The following is a 19,388-nucleotide window of genomic DNA, read 5'->3' on the forward strand; positions in this document are numbered from 1 at the left end:
CTATATCTGTTCGTAGCCTCTTTATGTCCTCTTCACAACTTTACTTTCCTATCTATCTTTGTGTCATCAGCAAATTTGGCAACCATCCCATCCATCCCTTCACCCACATCATTAATATAAATTGTAAACAATTGAGGTCCTGGCACTGACCCTTGTGGCACACTACTCGATACATCTTGCCAACCTGAAAAATACCCATTTATGCTTATTCTCTGCTTCCTGTTAGCCAGCTAATCTTCTATCCATGTCAATATGTTATCCCCTATGCCCGACGGGCTTTTATTTGCTACAATAACCTTTGAAGTGGCACTTTATGAAATGCCTTCTGGAAATCTAAGTACAGTATATCCACTGGTTCCCCTTTATCCAGTGTAGAGGAGACCGCATTGGGAGCAGTGCATGCAGTAGACCAAATTGAGGGAAGTGCAAGTGAAGCGCTGCTTCACTTGAAAGGAGTGTTTGGGCCCTTGGATGGTGAGGAGGTAAAGAAGCAGATGTTGCATCTTCTGTGATTGCATGGGAAGGTGCAGTGGGAGGGGGTTGATGTGTTGGGGGTAATGGAAGAGTGGACCAGGGTTTCCTGGAGGGAACGGTCCCTATGGAATGTCGATAGGGGTGGGGGTGAGGGGAAGATGTGTTTGGTGGTGGTATCGTGCTGGAGTTGGTAGAAATGGTGGAGAATGAGCCTTTGAATGCAGAGGCCGTTGGGGTGAAAAGTGAGGACAAGGGGGACCCTATTGCGGCTCTAAGAGGGAGAGGAAGGTGTGAGGGCAGAGGTGCTGGAGATGAGTCGGACATGGTTGAGGGCCCTGTGAACCATTGTGGGTGGAGGACTTCAGTAAGAAAGAAAGAAGACGTCAAACTGTTTTGAATGTGGCATCATCGGAACAGATGCGAGGGAGATGAAGGAACTGAGAGAATGGGATGGAGTCCTTACAGGAAGCGGGGTGTGAGGAGCTGTAGTCAAGGTAGCTGCGGGAGTCGGTGGGCTGGTAATGAATATTGGTGGACAGTCTATCACCAGAAACCTGCTGAGTTTTTCCAGCATTTTTTGTTTTTGCGATGGTGAATGGAACTTGGTTCAAGTTATAACATGGATCGCTGAGTTTTGGATGACCTCAAGTTCACAGAGGGTAGAGTGTGGGAGGCTGGCCAGATGTGCTTTAGAATACTCGAGTCTAGAGGTAACAAAGCCATTGATTAGGGTTCCGGCACTAGATGAGCTGAGGCAGGAGTGGATTTGGGCCATGTTATGGAAGTGGAAATAAGTGATCTTAGTGATGGCACAGTTATGAAGTCAGAAGTATAACCACCAATTCAGAACCTTAGAGGAAGTTTGACCCTGTGGGTTAAAGAGAGGGGAGCGGCAGAGACAGGTGATAGGATTGTCTCAACCTTAGTGACAAAGGATTTCTTGAGGTCCCCATACTTTTTTCTGAAGGAGGGAGTGGTTTAAGATGACGGTTTGAAACAGAGAATAGAAGCCAGGGATTGTCTTTGTATTCCAGGATGATCCTGGAATAGTGAACAGTTTTGGGAGATGAGAGTAGAGTCTGATAGAGCTTTATGTTGTCCAGCCAGCTCTAGTGGTGAATGGCTAACCTGTTGGCTGCTATATCCGTTCATTTCTGTATTCCTTGGACTTGTGAGCAGAGGTGAGGGTGGTAGCAGGGAGAAAGGTCAGGTCAGAGCGAGACAGAGCAATGGTTTTGACAGGGTTGGTTTTGATGGGGTTGTGCTATCATTGGGCTTTGTAGAGCATCAAGACAGTACTGAGAACGAACTCATACTTCAAGCCATATGTATTAATGTTGTGTGATGTTATTTAATTCATCATCTGAAATTGCTTCTGCCACTACCTGTACCCCTGTAAATTAAACAGAGTCAGATGTGCATTTAAAGAACTTGTGTTTATATAACACATTTTTTGCAACTTCAGAAAGCCCCAAAAGTACTTACAACACGTAGTCACTTTGCAATGTAAGAAATGTGGCAGCAAATTTACACACAAGATAAATTACCAATAAATAATGTTGCTTAATGGATAAATATTGGCCAGGACATCTGTGGGGGTGGGAGAGGGGGTTTCGGAGGCGAGAGCTCCCATTCTGTCCTTCAAGTGGTGGCATTGTATCTTTCACATCCACCTCACACAGCAGGCGGGGCCTCATTTCCAAAAGACAGCACCTCCAACAGTGCAGCACTCCTTCAGTGCCAGCCTGCATTCTGTACTCTCATCTCAGTTTGAACCCCCAACTTTCTGACTCAGTAGTGAGAGTGCTACCACTGAGGCATTGTTATCTTTCTAACTCCTAACAGTGCCATTCTAGATTCAATTTCAATTCCAAACTTAAACTTATTTCTAAAAAGAATAGTAGGATATAAATAAACAGAACTAAAGCATCATCCCTCACCACCTGATGCTTTGTAACTAGTTTGAGGCAGATACTTTGTACATACTCACCCTCAGTTCCATGGCTATTTTGAATGGGGCCAATGCCCAGGATTCAAGTCTTAATAATCGGCATCATGTTACATTGAAAAATAAACATTGTATTTTGTGTTCAACTGTTGAGTAGACTCTTTGACCAGAGAGGGAGCTGACTCACTCATGTTCTTTGCCAGCCTAAAGTGGATTGTGCACCACTGGCCCATTCTATTCTGCTCAGCCTGTGCTCATTACCCCTGTTGACTCTTCTAATTGAGATAAAGATGGTGGGTCAAAGCCCAGAGTACAGGAACCCCCCAGAGGGGAGAGGCCTGTGAAGCAGAACTCCAGCTGGGCTGAATGGGCTGTTTCTGTGCTGAAAGGTCATTGTAATTTTCACTAGTAATTTAATTCTTTATATTTGTGTTTTTTTTAAAATACAGGAGCTGGAGGTTATTCTGTTTGATGGTGAAAGGTTTATTTTGAGTATAGGCTGGAGACTTGCTGTCTTTTGCTGGGGAGAACAATCCAGTATTAAGTACTTAACCACTTTGGACATTATTTCTTTGCCCAAGGCGCTGTCTATCATACGTCCCCACCCAGCTTGTTGTCCAGTAACTGTTTTACCACATGGAGGTCATACTGGAGCAGCTCAGTGGAAAAGCAAAGAGTCTCTGCACGGCGCTGCTGTGTTTGTTAATGATGTATAACAGTTGTGTACACAGCTCTTTCACAGAGAGATACATAGCACGCTAAGAGCAGGACGGTGATCCCTGGTATTAATTCATTCACTCATTTTGCTTGAATTATTCTGCCTTTTGCACTTAACAATGGCAGAGAAGTCAGGTGTTGGAGTTGAAGGACTGCAGTGGTGATACCGTGTCCTTAATTTAAAAATGACACTGAGATCCCCCACATCTAGGAATTTATTCATGTAGTGCGGGTACGTGTATCATGCGCTTGATGAGGTCCCTCTAGTTATTGTGAAGTATCTGTGGGAGAGCCCACATCATCCATATTAATGGATACACTTCACCGGGAAATACAGGGCAACAATTATTAGCAACTGCATAATTTTAGAGCTTTACCATAATCAGCTCCCTGTCCCAATGAGTTACAGAGGCGAAAGTAGGTGTCTTAGTGATGGGGAGGCTGGAGGTGGCCAGTTCTTCTTAGGGCCAATTGAATGCCAAGGTTGTGAACAGTGGTTCATCCCCCGACAGTGAGGGAGAGGGATGGAGTCCGGGACGAGGGAATGGAGTTAATGGTGGGATCTGAAGACAGTGGCTTTGCTCCTCCCAATGTTTAATTGGCATAAATTCCTCTTCGTTGATTCTGCTGTCAAACAAGCAGCACGATAATCCTTTTTATTCCCAGCTCAAGAAAACAAGCATTTGATAGACTGACGAGAGCATAAGTGGGGATAATAGCTGGTGAACATTTAATGTATTTACACATATTCTTCTCTTTCTCATTTTAGCAAAGTATCAGGTTTATTTTGTTAAAACCTATTAAAATAGTGACAGAGGAATGTCAGGTGAACATTTTAAAGATTAATCCGAAGTTATCTCTAGTTGTTTCCTGTAATCACCAGTAAGAACAAATTGATCACTGGGTTTATTTCTGGAGGGATAACATTGAAAAGTAGGGAAGCTATACTAAACCTCTATTGAACCTTGGTTCGATCTCAGTTAGAGTACTGCGTGCAATTCTGGTCACCAAATTATAAAAATGATATAGAGACCCTGGGGAGGATGCAGAAATTTAGAAGGATGATACCAGAATGTATAGATAATGCATAACAGGAAAGAATGAACAGGCTGGGTCTCGATTCTCTAGGATAAGGTGAAAGGTGACCTAATGGAGGTCTTTAAAATTCTGATAGAGTGGATGCAGAGAGAATGTTTCCTTTCAGGGGGAAGAGCAGAACTAGAGGCCGTCAATATTAGATAGTCAGCGAGAAATCCAGTTGGGAATTCTGAAGAAACTTCTTTACCTGGAGAGTGGTGAGAATGTAGAACACTCTACCACAGGGAGTGGTGGAAGTGAATAGTATAGATGCATTTAAGGGGAAGCTGGATAAGCATATGAGGAAGAAGGGAATGGAGGGTTATGATGGGAGATTTAGATGAGGAAGCTCGAGTGGAGAATAAACACCGGCACAGACTAGTTGGATTGAACCATGCCATGTACTTCATTGTCATCACCTTCCCTTCTCTGCCTGAAGGCAGGTGCAACCCATTTCGTCATGACCTCCACCACACATAGGGTGAAGAGGCAGATTCTGAATCCACCCCAGCCAGAATGGGGTTTGAACCCCATGCTGTTGGCACCAATCTGAAACGCTCTGGCCAACTGAGCCAAACAGCCTCCCCAAGGTGTCAGAGCTTCTGTGGTAACGTATACCTTTTACATGCAGGTTGTAGCCTGGGGCTATGGATAGTGGTAGTAGAGGCTTCAACTTTCTTTCTGTCACATGGCTGACCAGGAATCTCTCCCACTCTTACCGCCTGCCATTGGCGGACATTGGAAGGATTTACAAGGTGATACTCAACCTGTTTAGCTGCATTATAAATGTACCTTTCCTTGGCCATCAAGTCCTGGAGTGGGACTTGAATCCGAAGCTTTTGGCTCAGAGGTAGGATCCCTCCTGATGGCACCACAAGGCCCCCTGTATCCTATGAAATTTTTTGTCTCGTGATTTAAGGTTGTAAGAACAGAGGAATAACCTGTTGCTCAGTATCTAAGAGGAAAAGATGTTTGAAAAACTGACCTTAGTCAGAACATGGGTTTTTTTGTAATCAATATCGACATTTCCTTGTCTACGCTGAAACTTTAAAAAGTAAAAGGTGATTCTTTAAAAAAAAATAATGAAATTGTCACAACTTTAGCAAGTTTGGGATAGGGACAAATGTGATAGGGGTTTTATTAATCCTAGAATGATGCACCACAGAACGGGGTCCTTCAGTCCACTGTATCTGAGCCAGTCCTTTGTAAGAGCAACCCAAATAGTCCCATTCCCCTGCCCGTCTCCTTAGCCCTGTTTTTTTTTTCCCTCTAAGTATTTAACAAACTCATTTAAAAGTTACTGTTGTATCTGCTTCTACCATCTTTTCAGACAGTGCATTCCAGACCATAACAACGTGTAGAATGTGGACTGTCGTACCAGCTGGGGTTTGAGCAGGTTCGGTTAACCTGATTTATCTGGGATTAGATTTCCAATGAAAGGATGCAGACCTTGTAAAGTTACATTAAAATCTGCGCAGTTACTTTTATTTCCATATTTCAGATATTTGTAACCTATCCAGGAGAAAGTATAGTTGGCTAGAAAGACAGAATTAGAGGGGGCCCCGGAATGTTTGGAAATGCAATAAATGAAGAATTAAAAATATCTAAATCCACAGCAGAACACCCTCGATGTACACATTTTCCCCCTTTCCCTTCAGTAACACGGCTGCAAATTGCAATGTTCGGGGCTTGAGATTGTTTCCCCTGCAATAAAACTGATTGGATGTTGCATCTATCTTCACAGCGTCTGTGTGTTCCACTGGATTAATGGTGGAATTTCTTTACTTCATGTCTCTTAGATCTTCAAGACCGCCTTTGAGCGGCAGTATTCTTTAGGGTATGGTGCCAATTCTGTTTTGAAGCTGTTCGGTCAGTTTATTGATACTTTTCCGAGTTGATTTTTTATCTAGCATTTAGACCTGCCCCCCTGACTTATGGTGACTGTTTGCTGCATGGGTGTTTATGGTGCTCAGAGCTGAAATATGGAACGTTGAAGAGCCAATGGGCTTGGAGCTGAAAGGTGATACAGCACAAAGACCCTGTTCTTAATCGTGGACCTGATGAATTCGCTTTATCGATGAAAGCCAACTTAAAGCTATGTTGTTCGGTATGTTTCCTTTTTAAAGGCACTGATTGTAGGAACCAGAGTGGGCCATTCAGCCCATCAAACTGGCTTCACTATTTAATTAGGAGATAGCTGACCTGTACCTCAATCCCATTTCCTCGCTTTTGATTCATAACCCAAGATATCTTTATCCAGTAAAAATCTGTCAACCTTGGCCATGAAAATTTCAGTTGACCTCGATGTGTTAACAGTTTATTTGGGGGCGAGAGAAAGTTCAAATTTCCGCTTCCCTTTCCCTCTCTAATTTGGAGATTGTGCTCCAACTTGTTCTGAAATCTCAGACCAATCCTCAGAAAGCTCCTTGTTTAATTATAGTGTGAGGTCACTGCACTGAAAGGGACACGTGATTTTCCCATCCCTTTCCTCCACCACCCCCCCCCCCACATGGAAGAAATGTTAGGCAAACATTTTTTCCACGGAGGATGGTGCCCTTTAAATGTTCCCTTCCGGAATGTTCTGTATGTAGCGTATTTACTCTATTGAAATGCCACCAGATTAGATGTCATGCAATGAATGGAGTGCTCAATGCAGCCACTTGACTTGGCCAAACTTCTGTTTTATTTTCTGATTCCACAAGTGTGAGTAAAGTATCAAAATCATCCATCTGTAGTAGCGTTCCACAGTGTCACTTGGAATCAGAGGGCTCACTCTCCAAGAACTCGAGCATATACCCAGGCCGACATCCCCAGTGCACTAATAAGGGGGTGCGATACTGTCAGAGGTGCCGTCTATTGGATGAGACATTAAACCATATCTGCCCTCTTAAAAGAACTTAAAATATCCCACAGCACTCTTTTGACGAAGAGCAGGGGTGTTCTCTCCACTGTGCAGGCCAGTATTAGCCCCTCAACCAGTATCACAAAAACAAATTATCTGCCCATTACCTCATTTTGGTGGGGAGCATGCTGTGTGCAAATTGGGTTTCACTTTAAGAAGCACTGTGTTTATTGTAAAGTGCCTTGGGACACCCTGGAGCCCTGAAAGATGCTTTAGAAATTCCAGTCTGTTTTTCTCCAGCAGAGGGACACTGATTGGGTTACACAGCAGGTGCTTCCATTCAAAAACCACCCTTTGCCATGGAGCCAAGGAAATACCCTCCCCTCCCCCACCCCTTGTGACATCCTAAATGCAACGGAGCAAAGTCTGTCAGCACCAGTGTCTTAACATAGGGCTCACACTGCCTCGTGGAGTGTGAGAGGAATATAGACAACGAGCAGAATTAGGCCAGAGGTTGAGGGAGAATAATCTTATAGCCACATTCCAGTGATCAAAATAGTTTGATTTGAAGAGTCTTGGGAGACATAATTTTGTTGGTTTCTGGTTGTAGCTATATGGGGGTGGGGGGTGCAAGAAGGTTAGGGGTAAATTTTGTGGGAAAGTTCCTGCAGGGCATAATGGTGGGAGGCTGTTCCACCAGTGCTGGAGCAGAGGGAGGCTGGAGGTGCACAGATGATTGGTGGGTGGGTTGCTGGAGGCGGTTGCAGAGGACAGATGAAGTGAGGCCCTCGAGGGGATTTGAAGGCGTGAGGCAGGAGTTTGAAATCCTCGCACTGGGGGATGTGGCCCTGCACTCCTTTGACTCCCTGGGTCTCCCCTGGGGAGGGTACCCCTACAGAGCCCTTTGAGATACCAGTGTGGTGTTACGAGTCTGTCAGTAACCCTGTCTATGGAAGGCTATGAGCTATGTTCTCCTGCTAGGTCTGTCAGAATGTCGGGCCCATGGTTTTATAAGTGGCCACATCGACTTTCATCCCTATCGTTGACCCTTACAGTGTCCGCACCTGGGCACCAAGGGGGATCTGTGTCTGCAGGACAGGGTGAAGAATCGGGATGGTGTAGTACTAGCACTGACCTGCTCTAGGATCACAAGATCATCCAGATCTCAAACCTGTTCCTCAGGTAGAAACAGACTGTCAATCACACCATCATGGAGAATAATTGGATCATTCCACTGTCCAACCACTCCTAGAGACAGCACTGCTGTGAGTGACGGGGATTGATTCCATGCACACAATCTGAATTATGTAACCATCCTCCACTCGGATCATAGTGCTGGCAGAATATCCTGCTTTTAGTTTCAGTTATGAGTTCTGCCTGATGTCTTTGTAAATAGACTTTCTTAATAGACTTCACTCTAAAATCAACTTTGCTTTAAGTCCTGCCTTCAACTCTTTGGCTGCTACAGCTAACAGATACACTGGTCACATCTTTCCTAGCTCGTGGTCATGGTAATGCAGATTGAGGGAGACGGTGGCATAATAGTAATTTCACTAGACTACCAATCCAGAGGCCCAGGCTAATGCCCTGGGGACATGGGTTCAAATCCCATCTTGGCAGCTGGTGGAATTTAAATTCAATTAACAAAAATCTGGAATATAAAGTTAGTTTTTGTCACCATCATTACTGAGACTATCGTCGATCATTGTAAAAACACGTCTGGTTCACTGATACCCTTTAGGGAGGGAAATCTTCCATCCTTACCTGGTCTGGCCTACACGTGACTCCAGACCCACAGCAACGTGGCTGACTCTTAACTGCCCTCTGAAATGGCCCAGCAAGCTGCTCAGTTCAAGGGCAGTTAGGGATGGGCAACAGATGCTGGCCTTGCCAGCGATGCCCACATCCCATAAATGTATAAAGAGAAAGGAAATCATGCTAATAGGAATGTACTCCAACATCAAGAGGCAGAGGGGTTTAGGGAGGGAATTTCTGAGCTTAGATCTCAGCAGCTGAAGCCATGGCTGCCAGTGGTGAAGGGATTAAACTTGGCTAAGCATTTGAAGAGTACAGAAATCTGAGGGTTACAGGGCTCTGGAGGAATGAGGCCATGGAGAGATTTGAAGTAAGGACAGTACTTTACATAAATCAGGATGTTGCCAGACCAGAAGCTAATGTAGGTCAGTGAGCAGAGGGGTGAACAGGACTTGGATGAGCTAATGTTTATGGAGGATGAAAGATGGGAAACTGGCCAGGAGAGTATGAGAATGGTGAAGTTTGGAAGGGACAAAGGAATAAAGAGGGTTTCAGCAGCATATAGGCTGAAGCAGAGGACCTCCTTTGGTAATGAGATCAGGGTAAGGCACAGGGCCTTTAGCTTTTTCCTGCCCTATACTTATGGGCCTTTGGCAAACCTACCACAACAATTGCCCTGGGCCTTGATCGCGGCCTATTCAGCTGTCGTACCCTGCCTGAGGTGGAATTCAAGGATGTCCCTTCCCCCTAATTCTTGCTCTCGAGGAACATGCATCCAGGGAAAGCTCATCAGTATCACAGTGATCCTGACTTCCATGGAACAGATGAATGGAGCCTTTCTCTTTCTGTGGGAAGGGATGCCTGACTTTTACTTTGTGTCTCTCCAAAGGGGAGTCGCTGAATCGTGAACTCCAAGGTTGAAGGGAAAGGCAACCTTCTCTCCCAAGAGTGTAGGTAACACTCAGCTTGTGTGGTCTCCAGGATTGTCTAACGTGGTGGAAAGGGAATTTTCCAGAGTAATTTTTCCCCCTGGTTTTCTGCCTCTCCCAGGAGATTATATGGCTGTGGAGGGTGCGTAGAAGGAGCGGGGAGAAAAGTTTAGCAAATATGGTGCCGGGCAGGTTCAATGGATTGGCCTATACTCCAGAGGGTTGTGGATCCTCCATTGTTGAATATATCTAAGACTGAGATGGACGAGAGTTTCTGGGTCTCGGGAAGTTGGCGTGTGTGGGAGAGTGGGCAGGAAGGTGGAGTTGAAGCAGAAGATCAGCTGTGATTGTATTGAATGGCAGAGCAGGTCCGGGGAGCTGGATGGGTCCACTGCTGCTCTGAATCCTTGGGTTTCCTACCCATTTGCATTTTGTGTGTTCGTATGTACCCCATGATCCATTGCATCCCAGCTCACCTGGTATGGGTGCCAAGCAAAAGATGGTGGGGGGGGGGGGGGGGGGGGGGGGGGGGCGGGGATGATGGTGGAATGGCATCCTGGGTTGGAAAGTTAATTATTTAACAGTGGACTGAAAGCTGGAGAGCGAGCGACCTGCTAGCTTTCTCTGTTGAGACTTGATCGTGGGCTGCCTCTGGTAGTAATGAAGCATCCATCACAGATTTAGATGTAAGGTGAGCTGAGCTTTGTTCCTGTACAGCTTTCCTAGGTGCCTGACCCAGAAAGTCACCTCTCACTCCACATCCAACACAAATAGAACTTTATCGACCAGTACCTCAGCCCTTTACAGAAGTTGTGTCAAAACATGAGATCATCGTTTCCCATTCGGCTCAAAGCAGCTGAATAGCCATTAAACACTTCAGATGCTTCAGGGTATTTGTCCTTTGGAACCCTGTTAGGAGGAGACGAGTCAGAGTGAATTAAGGAACCTAATTAAAGCACCATGGTGGGAGGAGCTGAGGTACTTAAAGCTGACAGGCGAGATTTGGGTGTCTCAGATCGAACACCAGTGAGTCAAATGAGCAGTCATTGAAAGCAGAACACCTCCTTTTGGAAGCTGGTAATAACATCCAAGAAAAATTTAAACTCATAGCACGTTTTAAAGCAGTGAAGAATCACTGAAAGGAAAGGAAATGCCTCCTTTAACTGACAAAGTAGATCCAAGGTATGGAATGGACCTCTCCTGTTTAGATGACAAATACAATTGTTTCTTGAAGGAAATGATATCCTTTCTTTTAAGGGAGAGTGTCTTCGTGTAAAAACAAGGTTTGGTGATTCTGTTTTGGGAGCAGAAAGCAGTTGGTTTATTGCAATGCACAAGTGATCCACATCAATGCCTTTGTGCTGTGCATATCACTCTGCACTGAAAGCTAACATAAAATGTATTCCAAGCCCTTTAATGATGGCATCTAAGATTCAGCTGAAGCTATGTTCTTGCTGTGTTTTGTGCTATTTTAAGTTTGTGTTAAATTTTGAACTGCTTGTGCTCAAGTCAATGTTGCTGCTTTGCGATGGAGCTCTTTTTAACCCAAACAAAAAGAGATGACGTTAATTTGCAATTTGACAGGGTAGATTAAGTGGACTGAGAGCTGGTGGTAGAAAAATGCCTGGCACAGCGTAGCCTGCCCTGAATGGGCTGTAATGAGCACAATGTGTTGCTGCTGGCCTGGCTTCATATGTTCCCAAATTTGGCAGACAGATCACACTTTGCAGTTGCTGGCGTCATGCTGTGGATCGGAGAGTTCGTTTACATTCCTCCAGTCTGGTCGGAAACTGTCACTGCGTCTTTGAAGTATTAAAATAAATGTGGCACGGATGCAGAGTATCACTGGAATGTCCCATGGTGTAACTTGTTTACTACTGCTGCATGTACACATGTATTGACGCTACAGGGTGCTGTCATTAAAGAACTCCTTTTGAATTAACAAAGTAAAGTAAGGTTTTGCCACTAACCTAGTGTGTAAAGGGACTGCCTGATGCTTTACTAAGCCCAGATTCCAAGCTTGCTACTCGGCTTGTGCTGCTGTACCTGATCCTTACTGGGGTGTAGAGCACCTCTGTGACTCATGGGTTCGATAGGTGTAAACCCACCAGGGTCCCTAGCTGAGTTTGTCACTATTCCATGGTTTCTGAGCATCTGAAAGTTGGATGAGGACAAGAATGGCTTGGCTGTGATGCTTCCATAGTTGAATAGCCTGCTCACATGCAATGCTTAAGGTTGACATTTGAAGAATGGCCACCTGTGTAGGGTACAGGAGGATAACCATTGGCTGTAGCAAGGCACAGATCGGGCAGGGAGCATGATAAATTATTTTGAAGGTGATAAAATTGGTCAATAGTGGAAACTCTGACCAACAGTGCAAGGCTGAACTCAGGGAATAATTGATTGGGAATGAAAGGCACAAGTTGGCAGGTTGTTGGCAAACCAGCCAACGCCATGCTTCTGGCTCAAAGAGTGTGGGTAACCTGCCATCCTGAAAGCCCATATACAAACCCCAGCCCCAATCGGTGTGTTCAAACCTGTTTCCCTCGATGGATCATTGTTGCCCACATTTGGCCTCTGGGGGATGGGTAACACAATAGTTCAGGCGAGAGTAAGAGAACAGAATCTCACCATGGAGGTCTGCACCGTCTGGGAGACTCCTCACTTTTAGAGCAGTGTTAAGGTAGATCACAAACCCCTGCATTTCCACTCGAGGAGGATGTGGAGAGGTAGAGGAATTGGAAAGTGGAATTCTCATGGGGGAAGGGGGCAGACAGGAAAGGAAGACCAGAGAATACCAGTGGAGAGATGATTAATTGATGCCCCAACTTGTTATCTCGTATTTTCTGGCCTGTGCTACTCTCCGTTATTTTATTGATGTATGTTGCAGGATATTGGCTGTTGCCATGAGCAACCGTGCAAAAACTGACTCATTGTTGATTTTACTCAATTGTTGAAACGCTAAGCAATAAACTAAGATAAGTAGCTGGACAAAGGTGACAAGGTTGCAGTTGGTAGAGTCACTGAGCGGGACAAGTTTGTGGGTCTGAGTTTGCACCCTTAGCCTGTGCTCGGCTATATGCTTCCTCGAGTGAATGTAAAGGATCCCCTGGCACTATTCGAATAATGCAGGGGAGTGCCCCCCCACCCCCCCAATGTTCTCATTATTAATGTGCAGCTTGTGGAATCTCTCTGTGCGCAAATTGAGCTACTTGTGGTATCTTTGCTATGTGCAATTTGGCTCCTATGTTTCCTACATCACAACAGTGCCCACGCTTCAAAAAGCACTTTGTTGGCTGTAAAGTGCTTCGGTACGTCCTGAGGCTGTGAAAGCTATTAAAAGTAATGCTTGTTTTTCATTTGTTCTACAATGGGAGCGGTATCGGAGCTTGACAACTAGCTGAATCTGCCCCCAAGTCCTGAAGGAGATGGAGTTATTTTCCCTGCTCCTGATTTGTATGGAATTCTGCTGAACGATCTGTATGTACATCAGCAGAGGGTAACCTGGGTTCATTGTAATGAACGACTAAGCTCTCTGTTTAGACTCCTGTGTGGAATTACCTCAAGTGCAAGGTGGTGAATGTGGGTGGGGGAGGCAGTAGCATAGTGGTATTATCACTGGACTGATATTCCAGTAATATGGTGTTCTTTATGCAGAGGCCCAGGGTAATGCTGTGGGGACCCGGGTTCAAATCGAATTCAAAATGAATTCAGTAAAAAATCTGGAATCGGAAGTCTAGCGATGACCAACAAACCATTGTCGAGTGTCGTAAAAAATCCACCTGTCTCTGGAAGGAAATCTGCTGTCCTTACCTGGTCTGGCCTACATGTGACTCCAGACCCACAGCAATGTGGTTGACACTTAACTGCCCTCTGAACATGGACAGTTGGGGTAAAAACAAAAAAACTGCGGATGCTGGAAATCCAAAACAAAAACAGAATTACCTGGAAAAACTCAGCAGGTCTGGCAGCATCGGCCGATGCTGCCAGACCTGCTGAGTTTTTCCAGGTAATTCTGTTTTTGTTATGGACAGTTGGAGGATGGACAATAAATGCCGGCCTAGCCAGCCACGCCTACATCCCTGTGAATGAATTTTTTTCAAAAAAGACCCCCGAGACGAATCCCTGTTTCCCTCAGTTTAAAACCCCATGCCTTCTACATAGCGCTGAAGGGCAGGGCCCTGGTTTTCTTAAGAGATTGGGAGGAATTAAAGGATTTGACACTTTGTTTGCTGCCATTTGGGGATCAGGGAGCATTTACACAGAATGTTCTATCAGGGGATCAAGTGGATGGGCTGGAGTCCACGATGGGGTGGGGTGGACTTGGGCTGTGGACGAGTTGGGTTTCTTTCTTATCCCATGATTTATCCCTGTACGAGTGAAGGATTCATGAGGAGCCTCTCTGGGATAATTTAAACACTTGTTTTCATTCCTTAGGCATGGTATGTGGAGAATGAGAGTCTTGATATTGGTGTGACAAACGGGGCAAGCTATTTCGAGATGTGCTGATTGCCCTCTGCCCGTCTGCTGACAAGCTTGGTGGTGACACTCAGATCGTTGTTAGGAAATGATTACTATTCCCGTCACAAACTGTTTACCGTCACTCAGTGTCCAGTCAGAAACCACTCGGAGCCAGCCCAGCCCAGGGCCAGAGAGTCGGGGTTGGAAGTGGGGGAGGAGTCCAGTGAGTCGTGAGGGGAGAGGGTCGGGGGGGTCCCCATGAACTGTGTGGGACAGGGGAATCCGAGCAGAAAAGGGTGTCCATGAATTCAGGTGGGGGCAGTTGGCTGGTGAGGTGGGAGCTAGGGTCCTCCTAAACTGTTGGCACTTTTGATGTCATTGACAACTGCATAAAGAAACCCAAAATAATTCAAGAATCTGGACTGGGGGGGATGTTAATCTGTACAGCATTGTATAGTTGTGAGAAAATAGGGAAAACTCACTTGATATTTCTGGCACAGCCTGGCACCATTCCATGATGGGAGGTTAGTATTTCATTCCATGACAAGCTAGTGCCCCTTCTGTCTAAATACATGTCATGTACTCAGAGCTGTGTTTGAGATACCAACGTTTCTTTGAATTACTTCCGAGTTGTACACTGCAATACTTTTCTCCATTACAGAATGGAGGCTGCAGTGATGGGGAACAGCACATTCGGATTAACACTGAACTAAATGGAGTTGTTCAGTATGTGACAATAACCAGCCTGGGACTCTGCCTGATTTGTTCATGGAGACACTATTCGAAGAATGTTCCTTTATCCCAGTTTAAGAAACATTTTAGGTTCCTGGGGGATGTTCAAGATTTCTTTTCCTTTGTCTCTGAAGTAATTCTCCCACAGTTTTTTTTCCCCCCATGTGTTGCTGGAATATTCTATGACCAAATGGAACAACGAAGGCTGGATTAGTTTGAGGATTATATTGATGACATGACATCACGTGTGACACACATTTTCATTCCACAGAATCCTTGAACACTTAGACTATCTCAAATGGCTCCAGGCTACATTGTGCAAAGCCAACTTATCTACATTCTTCACAGAATCCTCGTTTGCTCTTTCGAGTTTAAATGCGCAGCTATTTTTTCCACACCTTTTAAGGAGTTGTCATAGGATGCATGATGCACTGGAAGAACTGCCTGTTGATTGTGTTTACACTACAGACTAACTCTCTTTACAATTTCTTAAAATGTAACAGCTCACAGGGTGATGACGAAATTATCCAGATAAAAATCTTCCAGAAGTTATGTGCTGGCTGCTTTTTTTGTAACTGTTACAGTACTCCGTCTTTTTACTGGTTTCCCCAAGTTCATGTATGAAAGACACTGACTCTCCCTGGAGCACAGTTCCACATACACTGACTCTCCCTGGAGCACAGTTCCACACACACTGACTCTCACTGGGGTACAGTTCCACACACACCGACTCTCCCTGGGGTACAGTTCCACACACACTGACTCTCCCTGGGGTACAGTTCCACACACACTGACTCTCCCTGGGGTACAGTTCCACACACACTGACTCTCCCTGGGGTACAGTTCCACACACACTGACTCTCCCTGGGGTACAGTTCCACACACACTGACTCTCCCTGGGGTACAGTTCCACACACACTGACTCTCATTGGGGTACAGTTCCACACACACCGACTCTCCCTGGGGTACAGTTCCACACACACTGACTCTCACTGGGGTACAGTTCCACACACACTGACTCTCCCTGGTGTACGGTTCTACAAGGTAGAAGCTGGTCTCTGGTATTTTACCAATTCTTTATGCACGGTCTTACATCATGGCAATTGGCAGGCTATTGAGTTTAGAGTTCTTCATTGTAGCTAGATCCTCTGGTAATGGTGATTTGATGCTACTAGCTGTGTGTGTATTGGTCACATTTCAACTTGAATTTATATACTGGTGCTGCAGCTCTAGTTTTGGTTCAGAACATAAGTTGCTTCATGGCCAGTGGATTAACATCAACTATGTATTGGGTGTCAGTCACATCCCTAGGGTGCACACTCACCTCTTGAGTCAGAAGGTCATGGGTTCAAAGTTCCACCCGGGAGGGCTAAAGCACATAATCGCTGCCAACATTCAATGCAGTCACTCGAGGGAGCCTTGCACTGTTGGATACTGCTAATGCTCCCAGCAGTACCGATGGAGTCCTGTAATGTTGGAGTTGTATTTTGGATGAAGCATTAAACCGAAGAAGACTTTGCCCCCTCGGGTGGGTGCAAAAGATTCCACAGTCAGTTACAGAAGAGCACAAGAGTTCTCCTTGGTGTTGGTGTCCCAGCCAATGTTTGTTGTTCAATGAGTAGATTATCTGATCGTTATTCTATTGCTGCTTGTTTGGTGGGGGGGGTGGGGGGGGCAGTGGGTGGGGTTTGCTGTGCTGTATACGTATTTGCTTCTGCATTTCCTATGTTTCAACAGTGACAACACTTTAAATATTTTGTGATGTCTGGAAGTCCTGAAAGATGCTATATATAAATAGTTCATTTGTTTTCTTATATATCACCCAGGGATCTGTACCAGGGCTCCAACTTACCATCATATTTATAAACCACTTACCTAATGGAATAAAGAATCCTATATCTGACAGGTTGGGTGGCTTGGTTATATAGTGCAGATGAGAGTCAGAAGTTTTAAAGAGCAAAAGAGAGAGTTTGTGTCCAATTCTGGGCATTGCACCCTGGGAAGTGTTAACAGAATCCAAGCTAGTTGGTGAAGCAGAAACCAAGACATGGATCTTTTCTTTTTCTAGAGAATTTATTGATTTCAGTCTTGCAGCTCTCCTCCTGCACAACCCAGTGTCCCAGCTGTCCCCTATTTATATATGCTCAAATACTCATCATCAATTTCTCTTAATCTTAACCATGTAATTGATATTAACAAACCGTAACAATGAAACTGATCAAACGTTGACAGGAAGGCTTTAGAGAGGGTGCAGCAAAGATCTATGTGAGTGGTTGCAGGGATGAGGGACTTCAGTTGGGAGGCTGGATTGGAGAAATTGGGCTTTTCTCCTTTGGGAAGAGAAGTTGAGAGGAGGCTTGATAGAGGTGTTCAGAATCATGAGGGATCTAGACAGAGTAGATAGAGAGAAACTGTTCCCATTGACAGAAAGGTCGAGAATAAGGTAATTGGCAAAAGAAGCAATGGTGACATGAGGGAAAAACTTTTTCACATGAAGGTTAGGAGCTGGAATACACTGCCTGAGAGTGTGGCTCAATTCCAGAGGGAATTGGATTTATCATCTGAAAAGGAAGAATGTGCAGGGTTATGGGGAGAAGGCCAGGCCAGTGGCACTCGGTAAATTTAAGGTAATTGGAAAAAGAACCAGAAGCGACACGAGGAGAAACTTTTTTTTTCACCCAGTTGAGTGGTTAGAATGTGGAATGTGTTGCACGAGAATGTGCTGGAGGCCGGTTCACTTATGGCTTTCAAAAGGGAATTGGATCAGCACCTGAAGGGAAAATATTTTCGGGGTTACGGGGAAAGGACCAGGAAGTGGAACTAGCTAAATCGCCCTCTGCAGAGGAGCAGCATGGGGCTCAATGGGCCGAAAGGTCTCCTGTGCTGTTACCGTTCTCTCATTGTAAAAATCTGCGATTGCCACCCTTTCATGCAGAGCATCTGAGATAATAAAACCCCGTGGTGTGAAGCTTTCTACTCATCTCCGCTCTGCTGCTTCTGCCAATTACCTTCAACATGCGCTCGTAGCAATTAAAGAGTAATGGGATTTTCCCTTTATCTGAAGGGGCTGGAGTGCAAAGAGGAAGGTATACCACAGTTGTACAGAGCTCTGGTTAGAATTCCCCCCCCCCCCCCCCCCCACCTGCCCATCTGGAATCCTGCATTCAATTCTGGGCATCGTGCCTCAGGAAGGAGACATCGACCTCGGAGGGAGTGTAGTGAAGATTCACCAGAACGATACTGGGTTCAAGGGCTAATTAATAGATTAGGTTTATAATCCCTCAAGCATAGAAGATTAAGGGGTAATCTAACTGAGGTGTTTAAGATGATTAAAAGATTAGACAGGGTGGTTAGAGCGAAACTCTTTCCTCTAGTTCAGGGAGCCCAGAACGAGGGGACATAACCTTAACCTTAGGCTACTCGAGGGTGATATCAGGAAGCATATCTTCACACAGAAGGTAATGTCAATCTCCCTTTAAAAGCTGTTGAGGCTGGGGGGTTCAATTGAAAACAAAGATTGATAGATTTATGCTATGTATAAAGATAGCAAGGGATATGGATCAATGGAGTTCAGATGCAGATCAGCCGTAAGCGACTTTTTGCTAGTCTTTTCCTTCCATTGCATGCTCTGTGAAGTTATTCACTGTTGACCTGTGTGGATGGCTGACTCTCAGCCTAATTGAGTGATAAACAGAGCCTGCAGCTGCAGCCAAAGACATGTCAACCCGCAGCCACGTTGGAGCCAATTAGATTTGCTGTTTGGTTTTAAAATATTCCCCCAAGTGACACCTGACCTCCCAGAGTAGCGGCTGGAGCTCAGGGTCTGTTTTGGGAGACCAGCGCAGCGTTAGAGAGAGAGAGAGAAATGAAGGGACACCTGTTAAGTACTTCACTGCTGGGGTAAAGTGTTCTGCTGGAGCTGCAGGGCTCCTGTGCTCAGTTCAGTCCAGTCCAAGATTGTTGGTTACAGCAGACCCTGAATTTTATTGAGAATTCCATCTGCTGCAAGAAGATACAACAAGAGCATAGTCTAAATAGTTTCCAGAATTGTCGAACTTTACAGCACAGCAGGAGTTCATTCAGCCCATCGTAGCTATGTCAGCTGTCTGAAAGTCCCACGCTCCCCTTTCTTCTCCACTTGCCTGGCCTTCCCCAAACCCTTCAAGCACTCAGCAAGTTCTCTTTTAAAAGCTGCTGTGATTCCTGCTTCCATGACTATTTCTGGCCGAGCATTTTGAGTCCAAAGAACCTTCTTGTGTGTGAAGAACCTCTCCCTCTTGTCTTTTGGTGTTACGTTGGTGCCCTCCTGTGATGCTTCAGTTGGCTGCACCCTCAACTCTGGGTCAAAGGTTGTGTGTTCAAGCTCCACTCGTGAGACTTAAGCGCATACGCTAGTCTGACATTCATGTGCAGCAGTGAGGAAGTGGGTAGGTATGAGATGTGATGTATGTCT

At 45.3% G+C, this 19,388-nt stretch overlaps 1 protein-coding gene across 35 annotated transcripts in view; it reads left to right on the top strand.

Moving 5' to 3' along the window:
- Positions 1-19,388, top strand: part of LOC121270936 (sorbin and SH3 domain-containing protein 1-like) — a 221,347-nt gene that overhangs the window by 84,857 nt on the left and 117,102 nt on the right. For 14 of the 35 annotated variants that reach the window (XM_041176560.1, XM_041176579.1, XM_041176564.1 and 11 more), the window contains exon 1: positions 10,785-10,924. The exons of 4 other annotated variants lie outside the window; for them this stretch is intronic. In XM_041176560.1, coding sequence (XP_041032494.1) covers positions 10,893-10,924 — 32 coding nt within the window. In that variant the 5' untranslated portion in view covers positions 10,785-10,892. Of the gene's footprint in view, positions 1-10,782; positions 10,925-19,329; positions 19,363-19,388 lie in introns of those variants that run through there. 17 more of the 35 variants (XM_041176573.1, XM_041176580.1, XM_041176585.1 and 14 more) reach the window with 7 other exon arrangements.

The sequence above is a fragment of the Carcharodon carcharias genome, chromosome 28, assembly GCF_017639515.1.
Source record: "Carcharodon carcharias isolate sCarCar2 chromosome 28, sCarCar2.pri, whole genome shotgun sequence".
NCBI classification, from domain to species: domain Eukaryota; kingdom Metazoa; phylum Chordata; class Chondrichthyes; order Lamniformes; family Lamnidae; genus Carcharodon; species Carcharodon carcharias.